This window comes from Palaemon carinicauda, chromosome 1 (assembly GCF_036898095.1).
Source record: "Palaemon carinicauda isolate YSFRI2023 chromosome 1, ASM3689809v2, whole genome shotgun sequence".
Lineage (NCBI taxonomy): Eukaryota > Metazoa > Arthropoda > Malacostraca > Decapoda > Palaemonidae > Palaemon > Palaemon carinicauda.
In genome coordinates, this window is record NC_090725.1 from 65,934,779 (window position 1) to 65,949,569 (window position 14,791).

General features: G+C 35.4%; 1 protein-coding gene across 1 annotated transcript; it reads left to right on the plus strand.

The window, feature by feature from the left end:
• The first annotated feature begins 529 nt into the window (after nucleotides 1-529).
• LOC137645971 (52 kDa repressor of the inhibitor of the protein kinase-like) lies at nucleotides 530-1,261 on the plus strand. The gene has a single exon (XM_068379096.1). It carries the CDS (start codon nucleotides 530-532, stop codon nucleotides 1,259-1,261), a length of 732 nt encoding a protein of 243 aa, XP_068235197.1.
• Nucleotides 1,262-14,791: the final 13,530 nt, after the last annotated feature.

Here is a 14,791-nt window from a genome sequence, read left to right on the forward strand (position 1 = left end):
TTTGCTCTTTCTGCCTGAAGTGTTCACTCTCATTGTTTTCTGAGCGCAGTGGTCTCATCTGACTTCTTGACGTACCTTCCGGCTCATTTCTGCTCAGGTGTGAATTTCATTGATTGAAACCTTTTCTATTTGCCTGTCGACAAAAACAGGAAAAGACTAACTTGTCAAACATCAGTTAAAAAAAAAGGTTCCACCTCTCTTACTGTCGAACACGTCTCAGTTTTCTCGTTGCTTCATCCCCTCATATGTTAATGTTTGGAACACCCCTCCTAATGATGTCGTCAAGTCAAATGATTGTTATACTTTCAAAAAACATGTTAATGCTTTTTTTCTCTCTAGTGCCTCAACGTTTTAGTTTTTCCATGTTCATTTTTTTTGCCTCATCAATGTTTCTTCTAATATTTTTATTTCTATCATCGATGATGTGCCGTTAACTAGGCCTTCGGGTGTATGCATCTCTTGCTTTCTGGTTGGTCGCCAGTTTGTTAAAGACCTGAGATCCCAGTTCGATGATTTTGAAGCAAAAGCTATGGCTAAGTGTGATCCCAGTGATGTGACTGGTAAAGTTGCATACTACGCCGACAGGCAGTCGCAGCGTATTGGAAAGCGCAAGCGTCACCACGATGAACTAGACTCGGTGGAGGATGTTACGCTGACAGGGAGAGACATGTTTAGAGTGACTGCTTTCTTGCCAATCATTGACAAGCTCTATGCTGCCCTAACAAAACGCCTTGCAGCTTACAGCGACCTTCGAGAGAAATTTGGGTTTTTATCAGAAATCTCAAACAAAACAAACACTGAACTTGAAGCAGCTGCTGAAAAGCTTGTGTCTTCATATCCTAATGACTTGGAGGCGGGATTGGAGTCGGAGCTTTTGCAGTTTGCACACCTCATGAAATCCATTCCAAGAGGTTCATCCGAAAGTGCTCCTTCATTAGGTGGAGTAAAATCTGCACAAAGACAAAGTCCAGAACAAGAAATGTATAAGATAATTCACAGACATGATATGGTTGAAACATTTGCTAATGTTGAAATTGTATTACGACTCTATCTCTGCATGTTTGTCACAAACTGCACTGGGGAGCGATCATTCTCCAAGCTGAAACTACTAAAGAATTATCTAAGAAACACCATGGGGCAGAACCGCTTATCTTCACTCACCCTGTTGAGCATTGAGCATGAAAAATTAAGGGTGCTTGATTTTACTGATGTCATCAAACAGTTTGCAAGTAAGAAGGCTCGAAAAAAATCATTTTTTTAATAAGAAATAGTTGAGTGTACAGTGCAAATTGCATGCAATAAACGAAACCCACTCATTTTGCCATTTTGCCATTCACTTCAGTCAAATGGTATTTTCTTTTGTTTATGGTGTATTATTGAAAGTATTATTTTTCAATGGTGCATCATTATAGTTGGGATCTCCTTAGTTAATGGTGTATTATTATAGTAATTTTTTTGTTATGCTTCAAAAAAGCAAATGTGTAATGTTCAACTGTGAAATGGTCACTTGGATAATTATCAATAAATTGAATATTGTTTAAAAAGAAAATTTATTTCAACGCTTATCTCTTTAGTTAATGGTATATTATTATAGTTATTTTTTATTGTTGAGCTTCAAAAAATCATATGGGTAATGTTCAACTGTGAAATGGTAATTTGGTTAAATTTCAATAAATTTAATATTGTTTAAAAAGCTAATTTATTTTAACGCTTCGCTCGTACACTGATTTGAGGGCCCGGTATGGTCACCGGGCCTAGGGCCCCGCACAATCTAAATCCGCCTCTGCTAAGAGTGCAAGATGACTATAGACCTGACAAAGCTAAAGTAGGCCAGTAAATTACTTTTATTTTCCCGTGTGGAGTTCTCCGGCCTCTGGACAGTAAAATTTCCCCCTTTTGTATTAGAGAGTGATGGTTAGGGAACTGCGTCAGTAAAGTTATTAACAGGGTGTTTGTGGCCCGAGTGTAAGTGCTCATTATCCCCCACTGATGATCTTTGTGTAACTGACGTAGGGAGCCTTTCCTGGACTAAGTTCCCACTCAAACATCTAAATAAAAGAAAATTGTCCACAGTATGTATATATATATATATATATATATATATATATATATATATATATATATATATATATATATATATATATATACATATATATATATATATATATATATATATATATATATATATATATATATATATATATATATATATATATACATTTATATAGAAACTTGCTTTAGTTCCTCCCTGATAGTTTTTGAAACAGGAACTTCTTGGTGTATAAAAGAATTTGTCATAACTTCCGGGTTTATTTCTTTTACACGTGAATAAAACCCCTTAACTGAGACAGTCGTGGAAGAAGCACCACCAGTGAAGATTCCAACGCATTGTTTCCAGGGCAAAACACAAAATTTAGAGACAATGCATCAGAATATCTTGCCCTTTGGTCGTGTCTGGCAGTTCTTTACAGCCAAAACAAGAAGGTTCTCATTATCTTACACTTCTTTTCAAATCGAATAAATGATCACAGTTGAGATTTACTTGTTATATCAGTCGGCTCATCGACTTGCAGGGAAACTTGAATGTTTCAATATTTTAGACAAAATATCTTCATTTTTTTCGGGACATGTCATCCATACGCCTTCTAACAATATTATTAGAAACAGAAACTTTGCTTATTTCTCCAACAGCTGCTTTGTCAATCATTGTGTAAATATTGAAATTAATGTAAAGGTAAATGTAAAAAGTTTTATCACAGACACAAAAGATTTCAAGAAATTTACAACAATGAATCAAATAAATCAATGAATCAAATAAATCAATATTTTTCGAAAATTTATTCAGGAAATAACAGAAAGTATCAGTGAAAATTACCAGTGTCAAAAAAGTGGTGTATTATGGCGCCTTTACCGGTGATCCAAGCGGTTTTCTATTCTCCCGGACGGCATCCGACGTCCAGATTTTACACTGTGCCTTGTCTTCACTGCTAGTTTACAAGAAGGCAATAGCGTGACTTTTCAACTTTTCAGCAACTAGCTCAGGACTTAAAACTGTTTGTTTACTGGTTCTTTTCACTTGTTACCTTCTTTTCAAAAGAAAAAAAAAATCTTTGTTTCTTCGCTGAATAAACGAGTCTTCGAAAATAATCGACTGATTTATCATTATCAGACAAATGGTTATGATTAGTAAAGAAATGTCTCTTCCTTATTGTGTTAGCTAGTTTCTTCCACAAACGAGGCATATTTGAAAGAGGGCTATTTGCATTCCCTTTCCACCCGAACCTAATTGCCAGATAGCCTACCTCATTATCATGTCCCATATTTTATGACTCGTTACTTTACTTGTATTTGGGTGAAAATCATTTTCTCTCCCCTGATCCTCTTCATCAATTGAAGGCTTAATTTTCTAACATTTCAACATCGCAGCACTTCACTATTGCTAAAGAACGATGGAAGTTAAAACTTTTGCTCGCTCTGTTCATGACAGACTAAGTAAGAAAAGAAAACGGAACTGTGGACGTATTATTATTATTATTATTATTATTATTATTATTATTAGTTGCTAAGCTACAACCCTAGTTGGAAAAGCAGGGTGCTATAAGCCCAGGGGCCACAACAGGGAAAATAGCCCAGTGAGGAAAGGAAACAAGGAAAAATAAAATATTTTAAGAACAGTAACAACATTAAAATAAGTATTTTATACTTAAACTTTAAATAATTTAACAAAACAAGAGAAAGAGAAATTAGATAGAATAGTGTGCCCGAGTGTACCCTCAAGGCTCAAGCAAGAGAACTCTAACCCACGAGAGTGGAAGACCATGGTACAGAGGCTATGGCACTACCCTAAACTAAGAGAACAATTATTTGATTTTGGAGTGTCCTCCTAGAAGAGCTTCTTACCATAGTACTCATGAATCGGCTAACAACACTTATGAAATCAGCTGAACAGTGTGATAAGAGTATGCTTCATAACTCACGCGCTCCTCGATACCCTATTGCAATTCATTGTGCAATCCATTTCGCAGTTATTTACAATACATACCTTTAATGGAACAAATCTTGCACGATATCTCGCGACAAAAAAAGGAGAAAAAAAACATGGCCTGCAATTTCTCACAATATGCATAGAAAATTAATTATATAAAACAGGAATTATCACGGAATCCATGGCTATCGTCCGTGGAATCCCGGTTGGGAATGACGACTGCCTAGGTTACAGTCAACAATATATATATATATATATATATATATATATATATATATATATATATATATATATATATATATATATATATATATATATATATATAGATCAAATACGTCCAACCTCTTGATCCTTCCAACCGAGTTCTAACTTTATCCAAGAATGTAGGCTTGTACTTCTGCATCAAAGGAGATTTATTTGTCAAAAAAAAAAAAAACTTTCTCCCTATCTTCCATAGTCCAACCTCTTGATCCTTCCAACTGAGTCCTAACTTTATCCAAGAATGTAGGCTTGTACTTCTGCATCAAAGGAGATTTATTTGTCAAAAAAAAAAAAAACTTTCTCCCTATCTTCCATAGTCCAACCTCTTGATCCTTCCAACCGAGTCCTAACTTTATCCAAGAATGTAGGCTTGTACTTCTGCATCAAAGGAGATTTATTTGTCAAAAAAAAAAAAAAAAACTTTCTCCCTATCTTCCATAGTCCAACCTCTTGATCCTTCCAACCGAGTCCTAACTTTATCCAAGAATGTAGGCTTGTACTTCTGCATCAAAGGAGATTTATTTGTCAAAAAAAAAAAAACTTTCTCCCTATCTTCCATAGTCCAACCTCTTGATCCTTCCAACCGAGTCCTAACTTTATCCAAGAATGTAGGCTTGTATACTTCTGCATCAAAGGAGATTTATTTGTCAAAAAAAAAAAACTTTCTCCCTATCTTCCATAGTCCAACCTCTTGATCCTTCCAACCGAGTCCTAACTTTATCCAAGAATGTAGGCTTGTACTTCTGCATCAAAGGAGATTTATTTGTCAAAAAAAAAAAAACTTTCTCCCTATCTTCCATAGTCCAACCTCTTGATCCTTCCAACTGAGTCCTAACTTTATCCAAGAATGTAGGCTTGTACTTCTGCATCAAAGGAGATTTATTTGTCAAAAAAAAAAAAAACTTTCTCCCTATCTTCCATAGTCCAACCTCTTGATCCTTCCAACTGAGTCCTAACTTTATCCAAGAATGTAGGCTTGTACTTCTGCATCAAAGGAGATTTATTTGTCAAAAAAAAAAAAAACTTTCTCCCTATCTTCCATAGTCCAACCTCTTGATCCTTCCAACTGAGTCCTAACTTTATCCAAGAATGTAGGCTTGTACTTCTGCATCAAAGGAGATTTATTTGTCAAAAATAAAAAAACTTTCTCCCTATCTTCCATAGTCCAACCTCTTGATCCTTCCAACTGAGTCCTAACTTTATCCAAGAATGTAGGCTTGTACTTCTGCATCAAAGGAGATTTATTTGTCAAAAAAAAAAAAAAACTTTCTCCCTATCTTCCATAGTCCAACCTCTTGATCCTTCCAACTGAGTCCTAACTTTATCCAAGAATGTAGGCTTGTACTTCTGCATCAAAGGAGATTTATTTGTCAAAAAAAAAAAAACTTTCTCCCTATCTTCCATAGTCCAACCTCTTGATCCTTCCAACTGAGTCCTAACTTTATCCAAGAATGTAGGCTTGTACTTCTGCATCAAAGGAGATTTATTTGTCAAAAAAAAAAAAAAACTTTCTCCCTATCTTCCATAGTCCAACCTCTTGATCCTTCCAAATGAGTCCTAACTTTATCCAAGAATGTAGGCTTGTACTTCTGCATCAAAGGAGATTTATTTGTCAAAAAAAAAAAAAACTTTCTCCCTATCTTCCATAGTCCAACCTCTTGATCCTTCCAACCGAGTCCTAACTTTATCCAAGAATGTAGGCTTGTACTTCTGCATCAAAGGAGATTTATTTGTCAAAAAAAAAAAACTTTCTCCCTATCTTCCATAGTCCAACCTCTTGATCCTTCCAACTGAGTTCTAACTTTATCCAAGAATGTAGGCTTGTACTTCTGCATCAAAGGAGATTTATTTGTCAAAAAAAAAAAAAAACTTTCTCCCTATCTTCCATAGTCCAACCTCTTGATCCTTCCAACCGAGTCCTAACTTTATCCAAGAATGTAGGCTTGTACTTCTGCATCAAAGGAGATTTATTTGTCAAAAAAAAAAAAACTTTCTCCCTATCTTCCATAGTCCAACCTCTTGATCCTTCCAACTGAGTCCTAACTTTATCCAAGAATGTAGGCTTGTACTTCTGCATCAAAGGAGATTTATTTGTCAAAAAAAAAAAAAAAAAAACTTTCTCCCTATCTTCCATAGTCCAACCTCTTGATCCTTCCAACTGAGTCCTAACTTTATCCAAGAATGTAGGCTTGTACTTCTGCATCAAAGGAGATTTATTTGTCAAAAAAAAAAAAAACTTTCTCCCTATCTTCCATAGTCCAACCTCTTGATCCTTCCAACTGAGTCCTAACTTTATCCAAGAATGTAGGCTTGTACTTCTGCATCAAAGGAGATTTATTTGTCAAAAAAAAAAAAACTTTCTCCCTATCTTCCATAGTCCAACCTCTTGATCCTTCCAACTGAGTCCTAACTTTATCCAAGAATGTAGGCTTGTACTTCTGCATCAAAGGAGATTTATTTGTCAAAAAAAAAAAACTTTCTCCCTATCTTCCATAGTCCAACCTCTTGATCCTTCCAACTGAGTCCTAACTTTATCCAAGAATGTAGGCTTGTACTTCTGCATCAAAGGAGATTTATTTGTCAAAAAAAAAAAAAACTTTCTCCCTATCTTCCATAGTCCAACCTCTTGATCCTTCCAACTGAGTCCTAACTTTATCCAAGAATGTAGGCTTGTACTTCTGCATCAAAGGAGATTTATTTGTCAAAAAAAAAAAAACTTTCTCCCTATCTTCCATAGTCCAACCTCTTGATCCTTCCAACCGAGTCCTAACTTTATCCAAGAATGTAGGCTTGTACTTCTGCATCAAAGGAGATTTATTTGTCAAAAAAAAAAAAAAAACTTTCTCCCTATCTTCCATAGTCCAACCTCTTGATCCTTCCAACTGAGTCTTAACTTTATCCAAGAATGTAGGCTTGTACTTCTGCATCAAAGGAGATTTATTTGTCAAAAAAAAAAAAACTTTCTCCCTATCTTCCATAGTCCAACCTCTTGATCCTTCCAACTGAGTCCTAACTTTATCCAAGAATGTAGGCTTGTACTTCTGCATCAAAGGAGATTTATTTGTCAAAAAAAAAAAAAAAAAACTTTCTCCCTATCTTCCATAGTCCAACCTCTTGATCCTTCCAACTGAGTCCTAACTTTATCCAAGAATGTAGGCTTGTACTTCTGCATCAAAGGAGATTTATTTGTCAAAAAAAAAAAACTTTCTCCCTATCTTCCATAGTCCAACCTCTTGATCCTTCCAACTGAGTCCTAACTTTATCCAAGAATGTAGGCTTGTACTTCTGCATCAAAGGAGATTTATTTGTCAAAAAAAAAAACTTTCTCCCTATCTTCCATAGTCCAACCTCTTGATCCTTCCAAATGAGTCCTAACTTTATCCAAGAATGTAGGCTTGTACTTCTGCATCAAAGGAGATTTATTTGTCAAAAAAAAAAAATTTCTCCCTATCTTCCATAGTCCAACCTCTTGATCCTTCCAACTGAGTCCTAACTTTATCCAAGAATGTAGGCTTGTACTTCTGCATCAAAGGAGATTTATTTGTCAAAAAAAAAAACTTTCTCCCTATCTTCCATAGTCCAACCTCTTGATCCTTCCAACTGAGTCCTAACTTTATCCAAGAATGTAGGCTTGTACTTCTGCATCAAAGGAGATTTATTTGTCAAAAAAAAAAAAAAAAAAAACTTTCTCCCTATCTTCCATAGTCCAACCTCTTGATCCTTCCAACTGAGTCCTAACTTTATCCAAGAATGTAGGCTTGTACTTCTGCATCAAAGGAGATTTATTTGTCAAAAAAAAAAAAAAACTTTCTCCCTATCTTCCATAGTCCAACCTCTTGATCCTTCCAACTGAGTCCTAACTTTATCCAAGAATGTAGGCTTGTACTTCTGCATCAAAGGAGATTTATTTGTCAAAAAAAAAAAAAAACTTTCTCCCTATCTTCCATAGTCCAACCTCTTGATCCTTCCAACTGAGTCCTAACTTTATTCAAGAATGTAGGCTTGTACTTCTGCATCAAAGGAGATTTATTTGTCAAAAAAAAAAAAACTTTCTCCCTATCTTCCATAGTCCAACCTCTTGATCCTTCCAACCGAGTCCTAACTTTATCCAAGAATGTAGGCTTGTACTTCTGCATCAAAGGAGATTTATTTGTCAAAAAAAAAAAAACTTTCTCCCTATCTTCCATAGTCCAACCTCTTGATCCTTCCAACTGAGTCCTAACTTTATCCAAGAATGTAGGCTTGTACTTCTGCATCAAAGGAGATTTATTTGTCAAAAAAAAAAAAAAAAAACTTTCTCCCTATCTTCCATAGTCCAACCTCTTGATCCTTCCAACTGAGTCCTAACTTTATCCAAGAATGTAGGCTTGTACGTCTGCATCAAAGGAGATTTATTTGTCAAAAAAAAAAAAAAACTTTCTCCCTATCTTCCATAGTCCAACCTCTTGATCCTTCCAACTGAGTCCTAACTTTATCCAAGAATGTAGGCTTGTACTTCTGCATCAAAGGAGATTTATTTGTCAAAAAAAAAAAAAACTTTCTCCCTATCTTCCATAGTCCAACCTCTTGATCCTTCCAACTGAGTCCTAACTTTATCCAAGAATGTAGGCTTGTACTTCTGCATCAAAGGAGATTTATTTGTCAAAAAAAAAAAAAACTTTCTCCCTATCTTCCATAGTCCAACCTCTTGATCCTTCCAACTGAGTCCTAACTTTATCCAAGAATGTAGGCTTGTACTTCTGCATCAAAGGAGATTTATTTGTCAAAAAAAAAAAAAAACTTTCTCCCTATCTTCCATAGTCCAACCTCTTGATCCTTCCAACCGAGTCCTAACTTTATCCAAGAATGTAGGCTTGTACTTCTGCATCAAAGGAGATTTATTTGTCAAAAAAAAAAAAAACTTTCTCCCTATCTTCCATAGTCCAACCTCTTGATCCTTCCAACTGAGTCCTAACTTTATCCAAGAATGTAGGCTTGTACTTCTGCATCAAAGGAGATTTATTTGTCAAAAAAAAAAAACTTTCTCCCTATCTTCCATAGTCCAACCTCTTGATCCTTCCAACCGAGTCCTAACTTTATCCAAGAATGTAGGCTTGTACTTCTGCATCAAAGGAGATTTATTTGTCAAAAAAAAAAAAACTTTCTCCCTATCTTCCATAGTCCAACCTCTTGATCCTTCCAACCGAGTCCTAACTTTATCCAAGAATGTAGGCTTGTACTTCTGCATCAAAGGAGATTTATTTGTCAAAAAAAAAAACTTTCTCCCTATCTTCCATAGTCCAACCTCTTGATCCTTCCAACTGAGTTCTAACTTTATCCAAGAATGTAGGCTTGTACTTCTGCATCAAAGGAGATTTATTTGTCAAAAAAAAAAAAAAACTTTCTCCCTATCTTCCATAGTCCAACCTCTTGATCCTTCCAACCGAGTCCTAACTTTATCCAAGAATGTAGGCTTGTACTTCTGCATCAAAGGAGATTTATTTGTCAAAAAAAAAAAAAAAACTTTCTCCCTATCTTCCATAGTCCAACCTCTTGATCCTTCCAACTGAGTCCTAACTTTATCCAAGAATGTAGGCTTGTACTTCTGCATCAAAGGAGATTTATTTGTCAAAAAAAAAAAAAAAAACTTTCTCCCTATCTTCCATAGTCCAACCTCTTGATCCTTCCAACTGAGTCCTAACTTTATCCAAGAATGTAGGCTTGTACTTCTGCATCAAAGGAGATTTATTTGTCAAAAAAAAAAAAAACTTTCTCCCTATCTTCCATAGTCCAACCTCTTGATCCTTCCAACTGAGTCCTAACTTTATCCAAGAATGTAGGCTTGTACTTCTGCATCAAAGGAGATTTATTTGTCAAAAAAAAAAAACTTTCTCCCTATCTTCCATAGTCCAACCTCTTGATCCTTCCAACTGAGTCCTAACTTTATCCAAGAATGTAGGCTTGTACTTCTGCATCAAAGGAGATTTATTTGTCAAAAAAAAAAAAACTTTCTCCCTATCTTCCATAGTCCAACCTCTTGATCCTTCCAACCGAGTCCTAACTTTATCCAAGAATGTAGGCTTGTACTTCTGCATCAAAGGAGATTTATTTGTCAAAAAAAAAAAAAAAACTTTCTCCCTATCTTCCATAGTCCAACCTCTTGATCCTTCCAACTGAGTCCTAACTTTATCCAAGAATGTAGGCTTGTACTTCTGCATCAAAGGAGATTTATTTGTCAAAAAAAAAAAAAAAAAACTTTCTCCCTATCTTCCATAGTCCAACCTCTTGATCCTTCCAACTGAGTCCTAACTTTATCCAAGAATGTAGGCTTGTACTTCTGCATCAAAGGAGATTTATTTGTCAAAAAAAAAAAACTTTCTCCCTATCTTCCATAGTCCAACCTCTTGATCCTTCCAACTGAGTCCTAACTTTATCCAAGAATGTAGGCTTGTACTTCTGCATCAAAGGAGATTTATTTGTCAAAAAAAAAAAAAAAACTTTCTCCCTATCTTCCATAGTCCAACCTCTTGATCCTTCCAACTGAGTCCTAACTTTATCCAAGAATGTAGGCTTGTACTTCTGCATCAAAGGAGATTTATTTGTCAAAAAAAAAAAACTTTCTCCCTATCTTCCATAGTCCAACCTCTTGATCCTTCCAACCGAGTCCTAACTTTATCCAAGAATGTAGGCTTGTACTTCTGCATCAAAGGAGATTTATTTGTCAAAAAAAAAAAAAACTTTCTCCCTATCTTCCATAGTCCAACCTCTTGATCCTTCCAACTGAGTCCTAACTTTATCCAAGAATGTAGGCTTGTACTTCTGCATCAAAGGAGATTTATTTGTCAAAAAAAAAAAAACTTTCTCCCTATCTTCCATAGTCCAACCTCTTGATCCTTCCAACTGAGTCCTAACTTTATCCAAGAATGTAGGCTTGTACTTCTGCATCAAAGGAGATTTATTTGTCAAAAAAAAAAAAAACTTTCTCCCTATCTTCCATAGTCCAACCTCTTGATCCTTCCAACCGAGTCCTAACTTTATCCAAGAATGTAGGCTTGTACTTCTGCATCAAAGGAGATTTATTTGTCAAAAAAAAAAAAAAAAAAAACTTTCTCCCTATCTTCCATAGTCCAACCTCTTGATCCTTCCAACTGAGTCCTAACTTTATCCAAGAATGTAGGCTTGTACTTCTGCATCAAAGGAGATTTATTTGTCAAAAAAAAAAAAACTTTCTCCCTATCTTCCATAGTCCAACCTCTTGATCCTTCCAACTGAGTCCTAACTTTATCCAAGAATGTAGGCTTGTACTTCTGCATCAAAGGAGATTTATTTGTCAAAAAAAAAAAAAAAAAAAAAACTTTCTCCCTATCTTCCATAGTCCAACCTCTTGATCCTTCCAACTGAGTCCTAACTTTATCCAAGAATGTAGGCTTGTACTTCTGCATCAAAGGAGATTTATTTGTCAAAAAAAAAAAAACTTTCTCCCTATCTTCCATAGTCCAACCTCTTGATCCTTCCAACCGAGTCCTAACTTTATCCAAGAATGTAGGCTTGTACTTCTGCATCAAAGGAGATTTATTTGTCAAAAAAAAAAACTTTCTCCCTATCTTCCATAGTCCAACCTCTTGATCCTTCCAACTGAGTCCTAACTTTATCCAAGAATGTAGGCTTGTACTTCTGCATCAAAGGAGATTTATTTGTCAAAAAAAAAAAAACTTTCTCCCTATCTTCCATAGTCCAACCTCTTGATCCTTCCAACTGAGTCCTAACTTTATCCAAGAATGTAGGCTTGTACTTCTGCATCAAAGGAGATTTATTTGTCAAAAAAAAAAAAAAACTTTCTCCCTATCTTCCATAGTCCAACCTCTTGATCCTTCCAACTGAGTCCTAACTTTATCCAAGAATGTAGGCTTGTACTTCTGCATCAAAGGAGATTTATTTGTCAAAAAAAAATAAAAACTTTCTCCCTATCTTCCATAGTCCAACCTCTTGATCCTTCCAACTGAGTCCTAACTTTATCCAAGAATGTAGGCTTGTACTTCTGCATCAAAGGAGATTTATTTGTCAAAAAAAAAAACTTTCTCCCTATCTTCCATAGTCCAACCTCTTGATCCTTCCAACTGAGTCCTAACTTTATCCAAGAATGTAGGCTTGTACTTCTGCATCAAAGGAGATTTATTTGTCAAAAAAAAAAAAACTTTCTCCCTATCTTCCATAGTCCAACCTCTTGATCCTTCCAACTGAGTCCTAACTTTATCCAAGAATGTAGGCTTGTACTTCTGCATCAAAGGAGATTTATTTGTCAAAAAAAAAAAACTTTCTCCCTATCTTCCATAGTCCAACCTCTTGATCCTTCCAACTGAGTCCTAACTTTATCCAAGAATGTAGGCTTGTACTTCTGCATCAAAGGAGATTTATTTGTCAAAAAAAAAAAAAAAACTTTCTCCCTATCTTCCATAGTCCAACCTCTTGATCCTTCCAACTGAGTCCTAACTTTATCCAAGAATGTAGGCTTGTACTTCTGCATCAAAGGAGATTTATTTGTCAAAAAAAAAAAAAAACTTTCTCCCTATCTTCCATAGTCCAACCTCTTGATCCTTCCAACTGAGTCCTAACTTTATCCAAGAATGTAGGCTTGTACTTCTGCATCAAAGGAGATTTATTTGTCAAAAAAAAAAAAAAAACTTTCTCCCTATCTTCCATAGTCCAACCTCTTGATCCTTCCAACTGAGTCCTAACTTTATCCAAGAATGTAGGCTTGTACTTCTGCATCAAAGGAGATTTATTTGTCAAAAAAAAAAAAACTTTCTCCCTATCTTCCATAGTCCAACCTCTTGATCCTTCCAACTGAGTCCTAACTTTATCCAAGAATGTAGGCTTGTACTTCTGCATCAAAGGAGATTTATTTGTCAAAAAAAAAAAAAAAACTTTCTCCCTATCTTCCATAGTCCAACCTCTTGATCCTTCCAACTGAGTCCTAACTTTATCCAAGAATGTAGACTTGTACTTCTGCATCAAAGGAGATTTATTTGTCAAAAAAAAAAAAAAAAAAAAAAAAAAAAAAAAAAAAAAAACATTTCTCCCTATCTTCCATAGTCCAACCTCTTGATCCTTCAAAATGAGTCCTAACTTTATCCAATGATGAAGGCTTATACTTCTGCATCAAAGGATATTTCCTCCCCCTCCAAAAAAAAAACAAGAAAAAAAAAACCTGTTTCTGCTTAATTTCCATAAACCAACCTCTGAATCCTTCAAACTGAGTCCGTACTTCATCCAATGATGAAGGCTTGTACTTCTGTATCAAACGATATTTGCTCCTCAAAAAAAAAAAAAAAAATTCCTTTTCCTCTCCATCTTCCATAGTCAAACCACTTGATCCTTCCAACTGAGTCCGTACTTTATACGATGATGTAGGCTTGTATTTCTCTATCGAAAGATATTTCCTACTAAACAAAAAAATTTCTTTTTCTCTCCATCTTTCATCGTCGAACCACATGATCCTTCCGGCCAGGTCCAAACTTTATCCTATGATGTAGGCTTGTATTTCTGCATCAAAGGATATTTCATTCTCAACAAAAAAAAATTCCTTTTTCTCTCCATCTTTCATAGTCCAACCATTTGATCCTTCCGAATGAGTCCGTACTTCACTCAACGATGTAGGCTTGTACATCTGCATCAAAGGAAATTTCCTCCTCCTGCTCCTCCTCAAAAAAAAGTAAGTCCTTTTCCTCTCCATCTATCATAATTCAAACACATGATCCTTCCAGCTAAGTCCGTACTTAATCCAATGATGTAGGCTTTTACTTCTGCATCAAAGCATATTTCCTAATAAAAAAAAAAAATTCCTTTTTCTCTCCATCTTTCATAGTTCAACCACTTGATCCTTCAAGCTGAGTCCAAACTTTATATGATGGTGTAGGCTTGTACTTCTGCATCAAAAAATATTTCCTCCTAAAAAAAAAAATATCCCTTCTCTACATTTTTCATAGCCCAACCACATGATCCTTCCAGCAGAGTCCAAACTTTAATCAATGATGTAGCCTTGTACTTCTGCATAACAGGATATTTCCTCCACAACAAAAAAATTGCTTTTTCTCTCTATCTTCCAAACTTTAACCACTAGATCCTTTCAACTGAGTTCGAACTTTATCCGATAATGTAGGATTGTACTTCTGCATCAAAGGATATGTCCTCCTCAACAAAATAAAATCTTCTTTTACTAAATCTTCCATAGTCCAACATCTTGATCTTTCCAAATGACTCCAATACTTTTTGTATTTATGCCAAGTGTTATTTAGGCTACATTGATGTATGTTTTCAACCACACAACAATTTCACTTTTTTGTGTCCCTCACCAATTATTGAATCCTTAAAGTTCATTAGAAAAATTTACTGGTGGATAATTGTTCCAGCTAGTCTCTACTCTTTGCTGCTCCTTAAATAATCTGAAGACACTTTGTATGTTAATAAGCCTCCACAATCCAAAACCATCCCATACCGAGAAATTCTACTGGACCTAAGCATGCTATGCCATAATATATCTTTAGTAGTTCCTGAGAAAATTTCAAA